Consider the following 19,240-nt stretch of genomic DNA (forward strand, 5'->3'; position numbering starts at 1 on the left):
GACGCCGCGGGGCGAAAAGAGCGGGAACGCAAGTTCACTCAAACCGGGGGAGGTGGGCGGGGCGTTGCCATGGCGGCGGGCTGGGCCCGGGGGAACCGGGGAGAACGCGGGAGGAAGCTGGGGGGAGGCCGGGAAAAACCAAGGGGAAAAACCGGGAAAAACCCCGAGGGGAGCCGAGCGGAACCGGGGGGAACCGGAAGGGATTTGAGAGGAACCGGGGAGGAGCTCAAGTAGAGCCGGAGGCGGCCTCAGGGGAGCCGCGTCCCGGCGCTCCGTGGGCAGGGGCGGGGCCGAGGAGAATCACAGAATGGGTCAGGTCGGAAGGGAGTACAGTGGGTCATCTTGTCCCACCTCCCTGCTCAAGCAGGATTGTCCTAGAGCACGTTTCACAGGATTGCATCCAGATGCTTCCGGAGTATCTCCAGTGAGGGGAAACTCCACACCCTCTCTGGGCAATGTTCCAGTGTATGATCACTGTAAACTCAGTAAAGAAGTTCTTCGTCATGTTCGAGTGGAACTGCCTGTGTATCATTTTCTGCCCGTTGCCTCTTGTCCTATTGCTGGGCACCACCCAGCAGAGCCTGGTTCATCCTCTGACACCTCTTCAAAGAGTGACAGACACTGATGAAGTCTCCTCCGTTGTCTCTTCTCGAGGCTGAACAGGCTCAACTCCCTCAGCCTTTCCTTGTAAAAGAAGCTATGTTCCATCCCTCTGGTCCCCCCAGGCTTCCTGCTGGCCTCTCCTCAAGTCACCTCAACCCCCAGCTGCCTCCGAGGTGACCCAGGCACGGCCCCTTGGCGAGGTGAAGGTGTCACACACAGAAACAAACACAGGTGTATCGAGCCATCAGTCTCTGTGAGGGGGAAGATGGGTGAGTGGCACCCCTGGCCTTGCTGCCTCTGGTCACCCAGCCCCGTTTTTCACAGTTAACTTCCTTGGCTTCTGCTTTTTTCCAGGTCAGCCAGCAAGTCCACAATCTCTGCAAAACACAAGGATGGCTTTAATCAACACAGAGTATTTGTTGTAGGCTTGTTTGGATTTTTTTAAGAGATGAGAAGATGGCTTTCCCTCGCTGATAATGACCGGGACACAGAGTCACGCTCTCCTCGGGCCAGCACAAATGGGCAGGGATTAGCAGGGGACAGGCCTGAGCAGACAGCACAGCCCAAACAGAAGTAGCTGTGTTTATGGAAAAACCCCTGAGAACAGCTGCAATAAGCTGTCCTTCCAGCTCAGCACCATGCAGTGGTGGATGTTGGATTAGAGTCAGAGTAATAAAGCCATCCTGTTTCCTCAATGTGGCTTTGCCAATGTCTCTAATGATATTTTGGTGTTTTCACTTCAGCCAGGGTGATTCCCTGTGCCAGGGTCTGCTGAGGGAGGTGCTGGTGGGAGATGGAAGCACAGAGACCTGATACACAGTGGTTTCTTGGGCACATTTTCCACATCTCTTGTATGGCTCTGGTCCCGTAGGATGGAGTGGATGAGATTGAAGGAAGTTTTCTCCCCTCAGACAGATGAACCAAGGGAAAGGTATGACCTCTGTGACTTCAAGCACACCAGAAAGGTTCCTCTATCTTTTCCTGATGTTTCTGTTGTATCTCCTGATGGAGACCAGTTACTCATTGGATCAGACCCAAACCAGCTTCAGAGACAGTGAAAACTTCCCTGTCACAGAGCAATGCCCAAGACTGCAATTTACTGCTCAAAGCCAAAAGCAGGAAATGTTCCTGCAGAGTGTTGTGGCTGCTCCTCCATCTTATGGGATCTGCGGGACCTGAGTGGGGATTAACCCACAGACCCCTACTTCCAGTTCAGTGCTTGTCTGACAGAAAAAGCCACTTCTATGCGATGCTGAATGAAAAAACAGCCTGGTGATTATTGTCATGGCACGGGTAAATAAATATTAATCGTGAGGTCTGGAATCTGGGGACTTGCTAGCATAAAAAGGAAGGTCAAGGCAGGATCCCGAAAGACAAAGCCAGGCAAATTCATGTGGGAAATAAGGGGAAAACTGCCTGCTGAAGTAGCTGATTGAAGGATGCAAAGGACCTGTGGAGCAGATGTCCAGGACACTTACCCTCGGCAGAAGGGCGCTGGGAAGGCTCAAAGGCCCGGCACTGTTCAATGATTTTCCTCAGGTCGTCAGGACAATCTTCCCCAAGAGGATCCCAGTAATGGTGATTGCAGATTTTCTCCACGATCTCCTCAGGAGTGCAGCCTAAACAACAAGTGCAGGCAGGAGTGTCGGGATGGAGCTCTGCTGCCACAGGAGGGTGCTGGGGAGGAAACCCAGCACAAAGCCATGCCAAGAGCCTGCCTGCAGCCTGTGGCAGGGAGAAGCCAGCAGGGAAGTGACCCAAACTCCATCTGCAATGAATCCCCCTGTATTTGGCATAACACTGTTGGGCTCCAGTAGAGCAGGATGTGTTTATGCTTAAATGCACAGAACCATCCAACAGAAACAAAAATGATTTGCATGTTTGTGGTTTAAGCATGTTGCTTTCTATAAGCTGTACTTGACTGTATTGGAGTTTCAGGAGAAGCTGTGAAGCTGTCATGCAGAGCCAGGCACACCAGGCACTGCCACTGGCATGTGCATGGGATGCTCAGGGAAGGAGCAGGGAGCATCCAATGCCAGACAGGAACCACCACACTGTGCCGTGTGGCTTTTCCACAGGGAACCAGATACTTCTGTCTCACCTTCAAATGGGATTTTGGAGGTTGCAATCTCTGCCAGAACGATCCCAAAGCTGGAAGGAGACAAATAAGAGTCTCAGTATTCATTCCACTGTGTATTCCTCCCTTCTAATGGAGAGGACTGTTGGGCTATGCCAACTGGAAGCACATGCTTGTGTGTCCAATTAAGCCTGGCCTCGTTCCATAGCTCAGCAGCTACTCTGCCAGACACCTGCCTGCTCACAGGCATCTCCTGGGAGGGACAGACACACCTGTATATTTCACAGGGCCTCTTGTAAGGGTAGGTGATGTCTTTCAGGTTCTCTGGAGCGATGTAAGCCAACATAGAGACTTGTTTCCAATTCTTCTGGGCTTTTCTCTTGATGGATGATTCCGTTTCACACAGCTCAAATCCTGACAGCTGATTGAGAGAATAAGAGAGAGAAAAGGAGACGTAGAAACCTGTGGTTCAGCTAGGGACTGCCCTGAGAACACAGAGCGAGATGCCCTGGGCAGCAAAGCTGGTGTGCAGCCGTGTGTGCTGCCCATCACAGGTCTCTTCCTGCAAGCAAAACCAGAGGTGAAGCCAGGTGAATTTCTCCAACTTCAGCTCATTCCAGGCTGGATGCTTTAGGAATGCTTACTTTGCTGATGATAAGACCAAGATAGGCAGGTTAAGTGCCTAAGGGGATAGGGGAATGGCACTACCCCATTTTATCCTGGACTATCACAATTCCCTTCAGTGTTGGTGGAGGGAGATATCCACAAAACCATTCAAAACTCCCCAAAGCATCTCCAGGTGTGGTGCTTACCTTCACACAGTAATCCCCAGCCACCAGGAACTTGCTACTGCAGATGCAGCCATGGACTCGGGACTTCTCCCCTGTCTGGTGCAACCTGCAGATGGATGGAACCAAGGGCAACACATGATGATGATGATGATGATGATGATGATGGACCCATCCCCACCTTGGTGCTCCCTCCTGCTGTGGAGGGAAAGACTGACATGCAGCCAGAGAAGCCAGCAGCTCTCTGCCTGTCTTGGTGGGTCAACCCTGCCAAGCCAAGCTTTCCAGCAGGTTCTGGAAGAGCCACTGTGGGCAAAACAACAAGCCTTATGGATGAGCAGGACCCATAAGGAGAACTGGCCATGCTGTAGGGTGCTTCCAAATCTGCCCTGTGGATCTGGGGAAGGGGATTTCCCCTTTCCAGGCCTTTGCAGGCTTGAAGCCAGATGTAGGGGCCAGTGACCAGGGTAGATGGGTGCTACTACATCCAAATCCACTACCTACCTCTTCACCAGCCTCCCATCCCAGTGTCCCAAGGTGGTCTCACTGGGAATCAGTGTCTAGCAGGATACCACTGCTTACTCTGAGATACCAGGAAGCTGCACACAGCTTTTGGATCATCACGTGGATTTACTCACTGATTTATACAGGAGCTCACCTGTAAAGGCCTCTGGCAGCTCCCAGGGCCATCCGAATGCGGATGTCCCAGGAAAGATGCTGTTGCTTGTTCAGCACATCCCGCAGTGTCCCGTGTTTACAGTACTCCATGACGATGGAGAAGCAGGGGCTCCCGTCTGCAAGGCAAAAGCCTTGTGCCACCTCTTGGGAGGGGACCACAACAAGCCATGTGCCACCAGCTAGCGCTGGGGATGGCAGGGGAGGAAAAAGGTGACATTAATATGACACCCCTACCGTTCTCCTCAATGCAGATCCCGTACATGCGCAGGATGTTTGGAGACTCAAACTTCTTCAGGGTCTGAATCTCCTTTTCAAAGATGTCTCTCACCTTGCTGTGGAAAAGGACAGCACGGTGAGATCCCTCGAACAAGGCATGACATGGTGCTGTGCCACCCTCCTGGGGGCACACTCGTTCCCACCCAGGGCAACTCACACTGCATCAGTGGTCAGTGGCCTCTTGAAGGTTTTGATGGCAACAGGGTACTTGAGGTACTCGCCCTCATAAAGGTCATAGCTCTCGGTGTCCTGTAGGTGCCTGTGGAAAGTGAGTTGGTCCCGCTTGATCTCAGTGATGTCTTCTCTTTTACCAACATTGACCTTCTTCAAGCCTGCTCCCACCATGTGCCAGAAGGGAACAAGGGACACGTTAGGCAGGGCTTGGGGGGAAAGGACACAGTGCCCAGGGTGCAGGTGGTGTGACACCGACTTACGCTCCATCTCACGAATGACTTTGTTCAGCTCGCTTTGCATCCAGTCTACCTTGTTCTCCATACACTGCCTGTCGATGTAGATCTCCTCAGCCACACCTTTGGGCTCCTCAGTACCTGGGGAGAGAAACAAGCAGAGGTTGGGCCACTGTATGAACAAGCATGACTGTGTGGTTTGTTTTTCTCATGGCTTTGGCTCTCCATGGCCATCAAGTCAGAGCTGGGCAGCAGCTGGAACAGCTGGAGAGAGGGGCCAACCACCAGTAACAGGGAAAGAGGGTCTGCTAAATGCACTCACTTGCAATCACCTGGTCCAAGAAAGCTCTGTCATCCCTCAGGTCCTCAGCATCCTGCCGGCGACACGTCTTTGACTGGAAGGCTTCCAGGAAAGCCTGCTTCTGCTCTGCCTGCAGCAGGAGCGAGAGGCCCTGGGCAATGTCCTCCAGGCTTTCATTCACCCAGACAAACTCCTCACCAGCACTTCGGGCTCGCAGGAACTTCTGGATCCAACTGGTCTGGCTGTATTTCATCACCAGTTTCTGGGCTTCCCACAGTGCCCAGAGCAGTTTTTTCATCAGTTCCTCTTCGTGGTGGGAGATGTGCTGTCGTGGCTGAGCCCTAAGTATCCTCACGGGCTCCAGCAGGATCTGGATGCGCTCCACGAGGCGCTGGCACTGGTGCTTACAGCACTTCACCTGCTCGAATTGGGCATGGATGGCCTGGGCCACGGAGAGGACCCTCTCCACGATGTCCATGCTTGCAGCAAAAGGCTTGGCCACTGGGGATGTGGGCTGGCAGTGTCTGGTGCAGGTAAGCCTCAGGCACTGCTCAGAGATCAGCTGGATGCAGCTCTTCCACACCTTCCGCCCTAAGGAACACCCTATTATGGCACAGCATCCTCCCACAGCCCATCACATCTCCAACTGCTTTGCTTTCTCTGCTTTGCCCAGCACTGCAGCTGCTCGTGCAGACCGGAGCAGGCACACCCAGAGATATCACTAGCAGCAGTAGTGGCACATCTTTCTCTGCATTAGCAACAGATGTTTTGGCTTGATTTATGTACATTAATTTAGTATGAGCCATCCTAGAGAGCTTCCACCCAGAGGAGCAGGGACATCAGTTACCCAAGGAGCATCCCCTGGGCAGCATTCCTGGCTCTGGCCCCACGTCACCCTGGGGTCCTGCCCGCAGAGCCCATATCTTTGACTGTAAAGATCTGTTTTCATTTCTACCCAATGTCTCTCTGTGTGGTCACCCATCTAATAAAGGCTTGTGCCTCTTCACAGCCCCAGCATTCCCAGCTTCTCCACATTTTCTCCCCGTAGCACCCACTCAAGATTTTAAATCAAGCTCTTTCTATGCACTCAGCATCCCCACAGGGATGCTGCCTGCTCCCCAGCCCACATGCAGGTAGCAAGGACAGAAAACCACCCCTGTTGCAGGGAAATTAGCGGCAGCCACTCTGATGCAGCCAGCGTTAAGAGAAGGGTGCCAGGTTCTACTGGCTGGAAACAAGACAGAAACGCACCTAGAATCCAGCTGCAGCCACTCTCCTGTCCTCCTCAGGCTCGCTCCAGCACAGCCCCCAAGGAAGAATCTCGTCTGTGTGCCAAGAGAAACCGTCTGTTACCTGGTCCTGCTTCGCTGACCTCGGCTGCCTCCGCAGACTGGAGGGGCAGGCAGGATGAGCACGGGTTTAAAGGGTGTCACAGCGGAAGGGACATTGTGCAACCCACTGGAGCTTCCCACGCCATCACAGCTCCCAGTTCCCAGAAAGCTACTTGGGGTATCCCCAAGGGCTGTATGCCCTTGTGCTGGGTTTTGCCTGATGGAAGGAGGAATTGCCCACAGGAAGTGCAGTGGGAAAAAGGGGATGGGGAGGTTGTGCCCCCTGTATTGATGCCTGTGTTATTTAGAGCACCACAACCCATTCTGCTGTGCTGGCAGCAGTGGAAAGGCTTGCCCAGGGCACTGGAACACTCACAGTAAGGGCTCTGTGCCCTTCTGAACTTCCTGCATGTGCAGCGAGACCCTCCAGAGCACACCCCTGCTCCCCTCCCCACCCCTGAGCCCCGGGACCCCCGAGCACCAAAGGAGGTGGGCTGCGGGCACCGGTGCTGGAAACAGCACTTGACCTCTGCTGGGAGCACAGGAAATTTTGCAGACTGCTTCGTCAGAGGGCCAGGCTAATTTTGGGAAGCTCTGGGGCACATGCAACACTATTGCCCAACTTCAGAGAAGTGAGTGGCAGCTTCTGTTTACCCAGAGCCCCGGCGTCACTCAGGTTTGCTGTGAGTGTCCCCTGCAAAGCTCCTACCTCACCGTGGCTGATGAGGGGAGCCAGGAACGGTGGCTCCAAGGGCCATCATCACCTGGAAAGGGACACACCAAGGGTGGGAGAACACGCAAGCAGCCCTGGGGGATATATTTGCCAGAGCCTTTTTAGAAAGTTTTATTTTTCAAAATATACAGTTTATTTACAATTGTAGTGTCTACAGTTTTACATATAAATTTATTTCAAACCTTTAAATATCTGCAGTAAACATTAGGGAAAAAATAATAAAAAATAAAATCACAGGATCAGCAAAAAAAGGCATCTCATAGTAATTCTTTTCATTGGAGTTTGAGTTTCAAGTAGCCAATGTCTATGAAAACCATGAACTTGATGAATCTGGCAGAGAGATATGGGTGCACTGGTTAGAAAAAGGCACAATCCAGACCTGCGGGACCCACCCCAAAAGGGCTGCAGGCCAAGAAAACCCTGGGCTGAGATCGGGCCAGGAGAAGGACCTAGGACAGGGAATCCCCTCGGCACGAGTTAGGCAATAGGGTTAACTGCAGCATGTGGATGCCCTGGGGAGAGGGCACCCCAGGAGAGACAAGGGCTCTGGCAAGGTGCCAAGGCAGAGGAGGGAGGGCAGCATCAGGCACTTCATCTTTCAGGCAGCAGATCTGCCCGTGCATCCATAGCCTGGAGTGGGAGGGCAGCGAGGTAGGGGCAGGAGTCCACCAGGGAACCCCACAGCCTCTTCCTCCCCTTTCCCCACCATCCTCAGCCCCCCATCCCCTTGCCAGTGCCGCAGCTGGACCACAGCACTCCACAGGGATGCTCCACTTTGGAGTCACTGTTGTGGCACAGCCCCCAGGAAGGGGGCAGGGACCAGCTGGTCTTGCTGGGGGCTGGGGAGGGACACCAGCCCCAGTCCAGGGGGTACGGAGCCGGCAGCTGAGCACTGAGCTGGGGCTGTCAGTCCTCTTTCTTGAAGGTCTCCTCAGGGATGAGTGTCCGGAAAGGATAATCCCAGAAGCGTGTGCTGATGCCAAAACCTGTGGGCAGGGAAGAGAGTGTTCAGCCCATAGCACCACCATCATCGAGGTGTTACAAGGGCTCTGTGTTAATTGGTGAGGGAGGAGTGTCCACATTTTGGGAAGGGAGGAAGGCAAAGTGAGGGCAAGGAGGAAGAGCAGAGGGAGCAGGAGCTGGCTGTGCCATGCCAACAAGCCCCATGGATGATAGCTTATCTGGATGGGGCGCTTTCTCCTAGGAAACCGGGCAAAGGGCAGGTTGAGCAAGCACTGGGCTAGGGAAGGTGTGGGACAGATGTAGGGAAGGCCAGGGCCTCACCCTACACCTGTCAATGCCTCCCAGCAGGAAGAGATGCTGCCCTGGGCAGGGACAGGCACCCCCATCCCAGCTTCATGGGGATTTGGCCTCCGCCCTGGCATTCCCAGGCAGCAGTGATGTGGGGCTGCTGCCTGCACCCCTGCGCTGCTCTGGCTCCCCATCCTCAACATGGGAGCCAGGAAATGTTCCCCATGAGCTACAGCACCTCACATGCTGCTTCCCCAGCAGGGCAGTGCTTGCCTTTCCTCATCCCAAATCCCAAATATTTTGGAGCAATCAGCTGCACACATGCAAGTAGACTGGACTTTGACAGCCCTTGCCCCTGCCAGCATGCATGGGGAACATGGTGCTACCTGATTTTTGGTGTTCAAAGTGGTGCTTGACGTGATAAGCCTTCAGGCCATACAGGTAGGTGCCCTTTTTGGGGGAGCCGTAGTGGAGGTAATAGTGCATCATGTCGTAGATGACGTAGCCGCAGAGCCCCCCGACGAACACTGAGAGCCCCAGCACCTCGGGCAGCAGGAGCCGCAGGACACCGTAGAAGAAGCCGATCACCAGCGAGGCTGGCACAGGAGGGAAGACCAGGCGGGAGCTGTCGAAGGGAGACTGGAAGCAGAGAGGGACAGTGGGACAGGCAGCTCCTAGCCCAACCTACCTCCCCCAGCACCTCCCTGCCGAGCACTGGGGAAACCCACTTGGGAGAAGCCGACACCAAAAACCCTCTCTGAAGTTGTACCCGATGGCGAGAGCAGCCCCCCATGCATGCCAAGGTGGCCAGGCAGGTGGTGGCTTTAGCTGGCAAGTGCCCCAGCTCTTTTAGTCTTCCCCTTGCCCAACCACAGAGCTTGCAAATTTAACTCCAGCTCCTCCAAGGCTGTTTTGCAGCCCTCACAGGTACTGGGTAAGTGCCTCGCTTGGGATGCCACCAAGCACACTGAACAGGCACAAACAGGCTCTGCCTGGGCAAAGGCCATGCACTAACAGGCTCCAGCAGGGCAAAGGCCACCATTCCCACGGCCTGGCAGGCGCCAGCGGAGGCGGGAGCTGCAACTCACCTTGTGATGCTGCCCATGCAGCAAGAAATGCAGGGTGATGAGATAGTAGTTACTAGCAGGTGGCTTCATGTGGAAGACAAAGCGATGGATGAGGTACTCTAGCAGGGACCACAGGATCATTCCCAGGAGGAAGATGAAGGGGAAGTAGTATTTGTGGACAGGGATGGAGTACTCTACACAACGAGATGTGCAGTGGTCAGCAGGGCAGGCGATGTGCGGGTGCTTTTATCCATAACCATCCTCCCACTGGTGTCAGGGTGATGCTCAGCTCTCCCTCCCTCCCTCCCACCCACCTCTCATCCACCTCCTGCCCCGAGCTTCTCTAGGGAGCTACCCGCCCAAGCACTGCTCCAAAACCACATTTTCTTTTGATTCCCATTAATTTACAGAAACAGTGAGCTTCTTGCAGCCTCAGGAAGCCAGTGAGGGGGGGTCCCTGCATTCCAGATGCCAACAGGGGCTTGGATGTGCACTCTAGGGACTGTGTCATCCTTACGAAGCTGCTTCACCCACCAGAACACGGCAGTAGGGACTTTAATTGCACAGGCAGCACTCGTGACAGTAAAACAGTGCTGTTGCTGTTGGTGTTCCTTTTTTGGGGAAAAAGAATAGATTTGTTGGGCACTTTCCCCCGCAGAACATTTTTCAGCCACCTCCTTCTTTCTGGGCTGGCTGCCAGCCCTGTGTCCTTCCTAGGAAAATTTGGATTCCCCTAAAATCTGCTTATTTTTGGAAAAAAACCCTACAAAACTTGGCAGCAAGGTGCCAAATGCCACAAGGAGCAGGGGCTGCCTGTGCAGCAGGCGCTCTCCACCCCACAGCCGGGCACAGCTGGCACTGGGTGGCACCTTGCAAAAAAAATAGGGAACCCAGAAAAAAAAAAGAAAAAGAAAAAACAAAAAGACAACAAAGAAGACAGCCTGCCCTGGCCACGCTTGTTATTCCCGGGGGAGCAGGGAGCAGACAGTGGGAGATTCAAGGACAGGCGCTTCGGGGAAACAAGCCCCGCACTGTGCGGCGCCAGCGGCGCTGAGAGCCGGGTTTGTTCGCCCGCCACGCCGGCATTCAGCCGCGGCCCGAGGTGGGCGTCAGCGGCGATTGGAACACTCCCCAGCACCGGCAGGGCTCGGTTTTGGGGATGGAGGGACGGGAGGCAGGGGGGAGCAAGCTGCAGCCCAGGTCAGCGGGATCTGTGCCTCTATTGATCTCCTGGGGGGAACAAGTCTTGTGGTGAGAGGAGGGGATGGAAGTGGGCAAGAACCGGTGGCTTCATGCAGGGGACACGCTGGTGGCCGCAGGGAGAGGTGCAGCTGACCTGCTGCTCTTGCATGTGGCTTGTGGTGAGCACGTACAGAAGGAGGGATGAGGACGGGATGCAGGACTCCCCCACCCAAGGCTGTCCTGCCCCTGTACCCAGAGTGGGGTCAGTAAGGGAAGCCCAAAGACTTTGCTGCTGCTCGTACCTGTGGTGAAGGAGGAGAAGAGCCTGGTGTTGCCCTGAGCAAGGGAGGTGTAGCTGACCCAGCTGAGATAGAGCACCACGGGTGTCCACACCATGAACACCACGTACCTATGGGACAGAAGGAGATGTCAGAGGGAGTGTCCTGCTGGCTGGTGAGCCATTCCCCCCTCCCTGGGGAGGTACCATCACAGTGCAGACCCTGGGAGCTCACCATGCTGTCTTGGAGAGGAACTCAAGGAAATCTGAGTGGAAGAGGCGGATGGGCCGATCCACAGGTTGGTGCACCCACTCGTCATACTTCTCCCCTAAGTAGCCCACCTGCCACAGCAAGGGCTTCTGCCAGTCCACCAGGTCCTGAGGGAGTAGACAGTGGTTGTAGTGCTATGGAACCCACAAACCATCCCAGTACCAGGCACAAAACTGAGCCGCTGCGGCAGAATTTAGGGCTGCAAACTCCTTCCCATACCCCAAGGGCAGTTGCTCCTTGTTCCAAGGTGCCCTGAGCTCCCCACAAGCACCAGCACGGGGCAGACAAGGGGCCAGACACACACCAGCCCCATCTACCCGTGAACATGGGGCTTAGCTCACCCGTGTCACCGGGTACCTGCCAGCGGATCAAGGTGAAGGCGGCTGTACCCAGACCTGGCTCAGCATCAGGCCCTGATAACTGAGGCTCTTTGCCTCTCGAGCTGCCAAGATTAGATAGTGAGCAGTGATATTTCCCAGCAGAACACCTCTGGTAGCACGTAGATCCCATCCCCACAGCACTGCCCCAGCCAAGGACATTTCTCCTTCTGCAGAGGACACATGGGGAAACCACAACTGTTTGGGCACCCCAGTGAGGAGCAAAGTGCAAAGGGATGGGGAGCAGCGATACAGGGTGGGAACACAGACTCCAGCACTGCTGCTGAGCATGGCTGAACTCAGGTGCAAGAGGAAGGGACCTGTGCAGGCACACATGTTGGCATGGCATGAAAATAGGGAGCCACAACTGGCAGCACCACCTCTGCCAGTGCTCAGCATCCCCGGATGCATCTTCTGCTGGCCTGGCCAGATAAGGTGAATTCTTGGTTCCACCTCTGTGCCAGGACTGAAACCATGCTCGCCCAGCCAAACCCCAGGCCTGGCAGCTCTCCTTGGGCTGCCTGTGCCACACAGCACTGGCACAGCAATCTGGCACCTGGGATTGTGCTGCCAGTGGTGGGGATGGCTCAGTCCGGGGCACCTCAGGGCAAGGAGCCGGGGTGGCTGTGGGCATTTTGGGGGCTCTGCTGCAGGCAGGGATGAACACAATCACACAGGAGGGGAAACAACCCCAGCTGGTGTATGGGATGAGAACAGAGCCATTCTCCACTGGGGAGGTAGGGGAAAAGTTAAAGCAAAAAGGTCACTTTGAAATGGCACATTCTCTTTTAAAGGTGCTCAGTGATAAAATATTAATTTGGGGGGTGAAAGATGTTCTCCTACTCTAAAAAAAACCCCAACTTTCCACAAGATAAAGGCACGCCCACCAACCAGCTGGGACCATGCAAGCTGTGGTGACCAGATGGTGCTACAAAGGGCAGGGACAGCCAAAGGCACCTTGGGGACAAACTCCTGCTGTTGTGGCATGCTTGGAAAGGAGCTGGCAGGGCAGGACGCACCCTGGACACACAGGGATCACCCTGCCCAGGCTGGGGAATCCCTTACTGCTCATTACAAGAGCTTAGGCAAGGGAAAAAGTAAAATAAATAAAGCAATAAAATAAAGCAAGAAAGAAATAAAAGCAAGCAAGGTGTTGGCTTGGCAACATTTCCCTCTGGAAGGGCACAGCCACTGTCAGAGAAAGCCATCTCTCCCACGCTGCTGCAATGGGAACCTCCCAGCGTGGCCACACCTGTGCAATAAAGCATGAGCAATGCCATCCACACCAGGAGAAAGGGCAAAAGTGGCTGGATCAGTTCGGCTCCCTCACACCATCCCTCCCATCCAAGAAGTCAGCAGAAATCCAGCACTTGTTCAGGGAAAAGGAGACCTGGTGTTTCCCAGGAGCACTCCAGCAAACAGTGTGCTGGAGGAACTCCAGGGCTCTTACCTTCTCCACATCCACTGTTTTGTAGCAGAGATCTGTCTGCTCTGGAGTCTGGGCTGCAGCAACCACCTCCTTCTCATCCACTGTTTCAGAGAGGCTCTGAAAAGAGAAAGAAAACCCTGTGGTGAAGCATCAGTTGGGGATGGTGATGGCTGTAGCACACAGGAGTATGGCCAGAGTGAGCTCCTGCCTGCTAAATAAATATGGGGAAAATTCTGGTGAATTTAAGTCAGTCAGTTCCTGCAGAGCAGGTTCCTGAGGGAAGCAGCTGCCAGTGAGCTGTGCTGCCCTTCGGACCGTGCACTGAGCATCGCAGGCTCGGGGCTCTTTGGAAACCTCCTGCCGAGCCATGTTTGGAATACCCTGCCTGCTGCTGGGACAGCACGGGTGCTTCAGGGTGGCAATGCAGAAACTCTGGGCCCTGGGCCAGCATTTCCCCCTGCAAATGGGCAATGCCACAGCAGGGGTCACCTTGGCACTGCCAGCAAAGTGAGGGGCATTGCTGGGTTAGTGCTCCCTCCTTCCACCCCACTGATATCCAACAAAAGCCCAGCTTGGCTTTTCAGTCCCTGAGAAAGCTGGGCTGGCAGACCTGGGGGGTGTGGCACAGCTGGTGCCACCACGCTGGCTGTGGGCACAAGGAAAAACACAGAAGCAGGGACCTTGTCCAGGGAAAAAGGCAGTGTGTCCTTCACAGGGTGACACTGGGCTGGGTGCCTTTGCCATGAGCTATGGAATATGGCAAGGGGGTTTGGCTGTGGCTTAGGAGAGCACGCTGAGGCACAGGGGATGCACTGGTGCAGTGGTGGCAAGACAAAGACCCAGCTGCAGTCCCACTGCCAGGGCAGGCTGAGAAACAGGAGAAACCTGCCTTGTCTGAAGCTTGGAAGCAAACACATTGCCAGCTGCCAGCACCAGCCTCCTTTCCCGTAGCTGTGCCAGCTCCGGTGCCGTCCGTGCCGCTGGTGGGGGGCTTGGTGAGGTTGCAGCGTGCCCATGCAAACTCCAAGCCAGCCGTGCCCCCCAGCAGCAGCGCCGTCTCCCCGTGCAGGACATGCCAAACATGCCTTTTCTCCCGCTTTGTCACCTTGAGTTACCCATTAACCCGGAGCAGGGTACGGCGTGGCCCGGCAGCCGCAGCACAGTCGTTCCCGACGGGGCTTCCAGCTGTGCCGCTTCCAGAGAGGAAGGGTTTTCTCCCAGCTCCTCAATGGATGCTCTCCCCACTGCTACGAGGGGGATGCACTGCCACCCTATTGATGGGAATACTGCCCTGGCAGCTGCAGGAGGGCCTGAGATGCAGGAGAACCAGTGTCACCTTGCCAGGACATGAGGACTTTACTCTGTGCCTTGTTGGGGACGCCGAGGCAGGGCTCGGGCACTGTTTGCCGACAGCAGGCACTCCTTGCAAGCTGTGCTCCCACCCCATTTCCCGGGCTAGCCGGATTTCAAGCCTCATTCTGCTGGTACCGGAACTGCATTACCCAGCTCTGAGGCAGCCCCTTGCCTGGGGCAGCGGGCAGGGAAGGACAGGGGATATTTCCAGCCAGTATTTCCAGGCTGGAATCCCACTGGCATCAATTTTACTGCAGGCAGAGCACTGATATGAGCTGATGCCATGTACCACCACATCTTTCTGTGAGGATTCCCACTGCTATTTTCCACATTGCACACTCTGTCCTTCAGCCAGACATTCCAAAACTCTAGGGCAGATGGGACGCCTTAAAATCCAGCAAAGCATGGTGAATTTATGGTTTTGCCTCTGCCTGCAGGTGCTGTGGAAGAAAATTTGGCTTTAAGAGAGTGAAACGGCTTATCCATGCCCTGAGAAATGGGCTGGTACTCTCCACCTTCATGCTTGCACCACAACCTAGCCAGCAGCAGGAAGGATGCTTAAGAAAGCTGGGCTGACGCAACGTCCAGCACCTCTTCTCCCTCTTCCGAAATGTTCACACACCTCCAGTTCCCCTGCCCACGGATGCCTGAGCACTGTGTCATGCCTGGAGGCTTCCCGGTCCTCCCAGGTCAGGGAGATGCACTGGGGCACTCCCATCCCACCTCACCACTAGCACCTAGGCTGGGTGACATCAGTGAGATGCCATTGCCCTGTGTGCTGTGGCAGCTCTCTCTCAGCACTAGAGTAATCTCCTCCTCCTCCTCCTCTTCCTCAGGGAGCAGGAGGAAGGCTCTCCTCTTGCTCACCCTGGGGCTGGCACTGAAAGGACTGGGAGCTGTGGTGCAACCAGGATGCAAACCACACTCACATGTCCCAACTGGTTCCCCAAAGCGTGGCCTGTTCCTGCCTGTTCCAAGCATGCAAGGGCCCTGCTGGGATCAAGCCCCATGGCACCCAGACCAGTTGCTGGGGCTTCTGCCCATTCTCCTCCAAACAAGAGATGGGTTGGAAGGAGGTTGAAGGGGTGTGGTGAGCTGGGCTCTGCTGTCACCTGTGGGTGCTGAAGATGCATCTGAGTTGTCCCAGGGAAACAGGTCCTGCCAGGGAAGATGAACAAGGGGCCTGATGTAAGGAAAGGAAAGTTAACATCCATGAGGTGCTGCGACTGTAAGCGAGTAGCAGTCCTGGCAAGGTGCCAGCTCTGCTGCTGGTAGACAACGGGGCCAAAACCCAGGGCATGGCATGATCCAGTGACTGGGTGACCCAGCACCCACCTGCGAGCATCTGGCTGCCCGGTGTGGGTCAGATGGGGAGCTCGGCATTGGCCCTGCACCAGCTGGAGAGCACTGGTTGTGCCACCCCAATGCTGTCCTGCATTGGGACTTGGGGCATTAAAAGAACAAAATCCAGCTGTGATGTGAGCAGACACAGATAGAAGGGGTGGTCCACCACAGGGCTCGATGTTTCTGGGACACAGGCAGAGAAGCTGGAAACCTCCCCCTAGCCCAGACAGGGCGATGCTGCCTGCAGACAGCTGCTCTGCCAAAAGCCTGGACCCAGGGTTTTTTCCACCCATTTGCCCAGTGAGTCAAAACCCAGAGGGGTCCTGCCATACCTCTGCATTGCTCCACAGCCCCAGCACCCTCACTGAGCTCCTCAGAGGCTCAATTTACTGGTGTCCACATGGGACAAGCTCTGTTGGCAGTGCAGGTACAGGCACGTAGCATGAGGACACCCCAGGACACGCAGAGAGCCCAAGCAAGGCCCTTGCTTGTGGTGGCACCATCCCAGCACCACCATCCCATCAGTATCGTGGTCCATGGGCAGTGGCTGGCAGAGACCCATGAGGCTGTGTCTTAGCCCATTAAACACTGGGTGCAGCAGGACTATTAAAAGGAGGTGAATTTACCTCCTCCTAGTCATAATAGCAATATAAAAAGTCACTTCTTGTTACACCACCTCCAAAGAGGTGCCCCAAGTGTCCCGCCTATATCCAAGCGACTCGGGATGGGACGGAAAGCCAGGGCGAGCCTGACGTGCAGCAATACAGGCAAGAGGAAGAGAAGGACACTAAACCTGAGAAGGCTGGAGGATTTACCGTGACTCACAGCCACATCATGCACCCCAAAGAGGCTGTGATGAAAGTCTCTAATTGCTTAAACTGGAGGGGTAATTAGATGATCCAGTTCCCTTCTAGCGAGACTGTTAAAATCCACTGTCTAGTTTAGGTAATTACTGGCACTCGCTTTGATCTCCCCTATATGTCCTGCTTGCATAGATAAAATGTTTAGGGGTTAATCTGTCCTTAGCCAAATGGGTTTGGGTGATGCAGAAAAGGGACCTGTGGCTGAAGGAGAGAGCCACAGGAAGGGGCATGGAGACGCCAGTGGGATGAAGGCTGCATCTTATCTTCTTTCTCTCCCCTGCATTAACATATTTTTTCCCCTTTCCAAAATCCTGGAAATCCCTGGGGGAAGCAGGGGAGGATGCTGGATGCCTGTGAGACCACAGAATCCTGAATTCCTGAGCACAGGGATGATACAGCCCTGGAACTTCCAACAGGCGAGGAGAGGCCCTGGCAAAGCTGTGGGGATCTGGAACCAGACTGGGGCAACGTAACACTTCCTTCAAAGAGCTGTTTGGGGTACACCTGCTCCAAAGTACCCAAAGCATGAACCCAAGCACCACCAAGGGCACCACCTCTCCCTAAAGAGGATTTTTGGGGGGTGGGGAGTGGGGCAGAGCCGCTCACACATCAGTGCATGCCGGACATGGTCTCACCATGCAGCAGGCAGCTCTAATCCCTCCCCAGTGTATTACAGCCTGGGATGGTTTATCTGGCACCAGGCAGCATCTGATCTCCCTGGGCCCTGGTGTTATCACGCCATGTATTTGCATTGGGATGGTGGCAGCTCTCCTCGGCGCGGGCTGCGGCGCAGGAACCCGTTCGTCCGGTACCTTCCTTCGCCCCAACCCGTTGGGCTCGTCACGCCTGCAAGGAGGCGGCAGCTCAGCGAGTGTCCCAACAGAGGAGGTGCCATCGTCGGGATCCATCCGGGGAAAACGCAGGCATTGCACCGAGGCTGAAACAAAGCCTTGTCTGTGGCGCTGGGGCTGAGGCTGCGCCCTGGGGAGGACACCCAGTGAGAGCAAACAACCAGCCAGAGGGACCGGCCGGTCACTGACCTTGCTGGGATGTCTAGAGGGGAACACCACTGCTGGGCTAGTGAAGGGGGCCGGGCTGGCCCCACTGCTCAGCATCCTGCCCACGGCGTGCTGGTGAGGGCTGGTAACTGGGTAGCAGTGCCCACTGACACCCAGAGGCAGCGGAACTTCCCCAGGAAACTTTCCCATCCGCCTGGACAGCACAGGGCTGGCACAGTGGGGGTGTCATGGGCACCCATGCCCCACACCAAGCAGTCAGGGTGATGGCTGGGCTCCTCTCACCAGCAGTGGCTGCTCACCACTGGCAAACGCTTGTGGCCAGCACCTTGGTCCCTGATTGAGTGCTGGCAGTGCCAGGAAGGGTGTCCTGTCACATTGCCCACCCCGTGCCATACAGTCCTGCTAAAACTGACACTGAGCTCCATCTTCTGCACCCCTCCAAAGACCCCAACACCTCCATGCCACATTGGCACCCCAGAGCCATCCATCAGCCCTGCTTCCTAGCATGGCCAGGGTGGGATGTGGCTGTGGAGTGGGACCCTGTAGGTACCAGACTGTGTGCCCTTGGCACCCTATGGGCCTCAGGGTCCCCTGCACACCTCAGGCACCACCCGTGCAAGATTCCAGGAACCTCAAACACCCTCTGCCCCCTTCACCTCTCACGCCCTGTAGATCCCAGACCCTACAGAGCCTGATCCTAGGGGTCCTGTCCTGGTCAGACCCAACACATACCATGTCCCATACAGCTCAGACAGATCTGGCTGCACTAAACACCTTATATGCTACATGCATCTCAGAAACTTCCATCCCAAAGCCTATCCAGCCTCTGCATGACCTGAACAGCTTGGACCCTGAGAAGCCTGGACCTGGAGCGCGCTACAGACCCTGTATGGCTCAGATCCTGCACAGTTTGGATTCAGGGTGCCCTACAGACCCTGCACAGCTTAGACTCCATGCACTCTGGACTTGAGATGCTCTATAGACCCTGCACTGCACACATCCCAGAGAGCAGAGACCTGAAGCACCCTACCAAAACTCGATCCAGGACCTACGGCACCCTATAATCTCTCTACATCCCAATGCCGGGACGTGGGGCGCCCTATAGGAACGCTGTACATGCCGGCCCCGGGACCCGGGGCGCCTTAGAGAGACCCTGTACATCCTGGATCAGAACCAGGGACACCCCATAGCCCTTGTTCATCCTGGACCCGGCACCCGGGGCACCCCACAGAGACTGCCATCTGTATATGCCCTCCCCGGGTCCCCCTAGAGCCCATGCCCACCCGGTCCCGGTTCGGCCCGCGGCGGTACCTGCTCGTCGCCGGGCTCGATCTCCCCCACGTAGTACTGCTCCAGCCAGCGGCGGGCATTCGCCGAGTGCCGGTGGGGCGGCCCGTCCAGCGCCGCGCTCACGTCGGTGCCGGCCCGGCGGCGCAGCAGCTGCTCCCCGCCCGGGTGCAGCCGCACGAAGCCGCTCAGGTCGTAGAGGCGGCGGTGGCAGGAGACCAGGCAGGCGCCCTGCGCGCAGCGCGCCCGCACCTCGGCGGCGCTGAAGGACCGCGGCCCCGCCGTGGCCATGGCCCCGCCGCCGGTCCCCGTCCCGGTCCCCGTCC

The 19,240-nt window shown here is 55.8% G+C and overlaps 2 protein-coding genes across 3 annotated transcripts; both read right to left on the minus strand.

The window, feature by feature from the left end:
• Nucleotides 1–893: 893 nt before the first annotated feature.
• MLKL (mixed lineage kinase domain like pseudokinase) lies at nucleotides 894–6,503 on the minus strand. Its single transcript, XM_069026868.1, has 11 exons — nucleotides 6,382–6,503; nucleotides 5,152–5,721; nucleotides 4,857–4,970; nucleotides 4,580–4,754; nucleotides 4,381–4,478; nucleotides 4,127–4,262; nucleotides 3,493–3,577; nucleotides 2,953–3,101; nucleotides 2,705–2,754; nucleotides 2,082–2,222; nucleotides 894–980 (listed from the first exon to the last, which is right to left on the minus strand). Exons 2-11 carry the CDS (start codon nucleotides 5,606–5,608, stop codon nucleotides 928–930), a joined length of 1,458 nt encoding a protein of 485 aa, XP_068882969.1. The 5' UTR covers nucleotides 5,609–5,721; nucleotides 6,382–6,503; the 3' UTR covers nucleotides 894–927.
• A 1,512-nt stretch (nucleotides 6,504–8,015) lies between these two features.
• Nucleotides 8,016–19,240, minus strand: FA2H (fatty acid 2-hydroxylase). 2 transcript variants are annotated; one of them, XM_069026864.1, is made up of 7 exons: nucleotides 18,939–19,240; nucleotides 13,070–13,165; nucleotides 11,207–11,349; nucleotides 10,997–11,103; nucleotides 9,534–9,706; nucleotides 8,832–9,084; nucleotides 8,016–8,180 (listed from the first exon to the last, which is right to left on the minus strand). In XM_069026864.1, the coding sequence occupies exons 1-7, from the start codon at nucleotides 19,203–19,205 to the stop codon at nucleotides 8,101–8,103; spliced, it is 1,119 nt and encodes a 372-aa protein (XP_068882965.1). In that variant the 5' UTR covers nucleotides 19,206–19,240; the 3' UTR covers nucleotides 8,016–8,100. The 2 variants fall into 2 exon arrangements, with proteins under 2 accessions (XP_068882965.1, XP_068882966.1); XM_069026865.1 differs by lacking the exon at nucleotides 18,939–19,240 and adding an exon at nucleotides 17,421–18,360.

This window comes from Aphelocoma coerulescens, chromosome 11, assembly GCF_041296385.1.
Source record: "Aphelocoma coerulescens isolate FSJ_1873_10779 chromosome 11, UR_Acoe_1.0, whole genome shotgun sequence".
Lineage (NCBI taxonomy): Eukaryota > Metazoa > Chordata > Aves > Passeriformes > Corvidae > Aphelocoma > Aphelocoma coerulescens.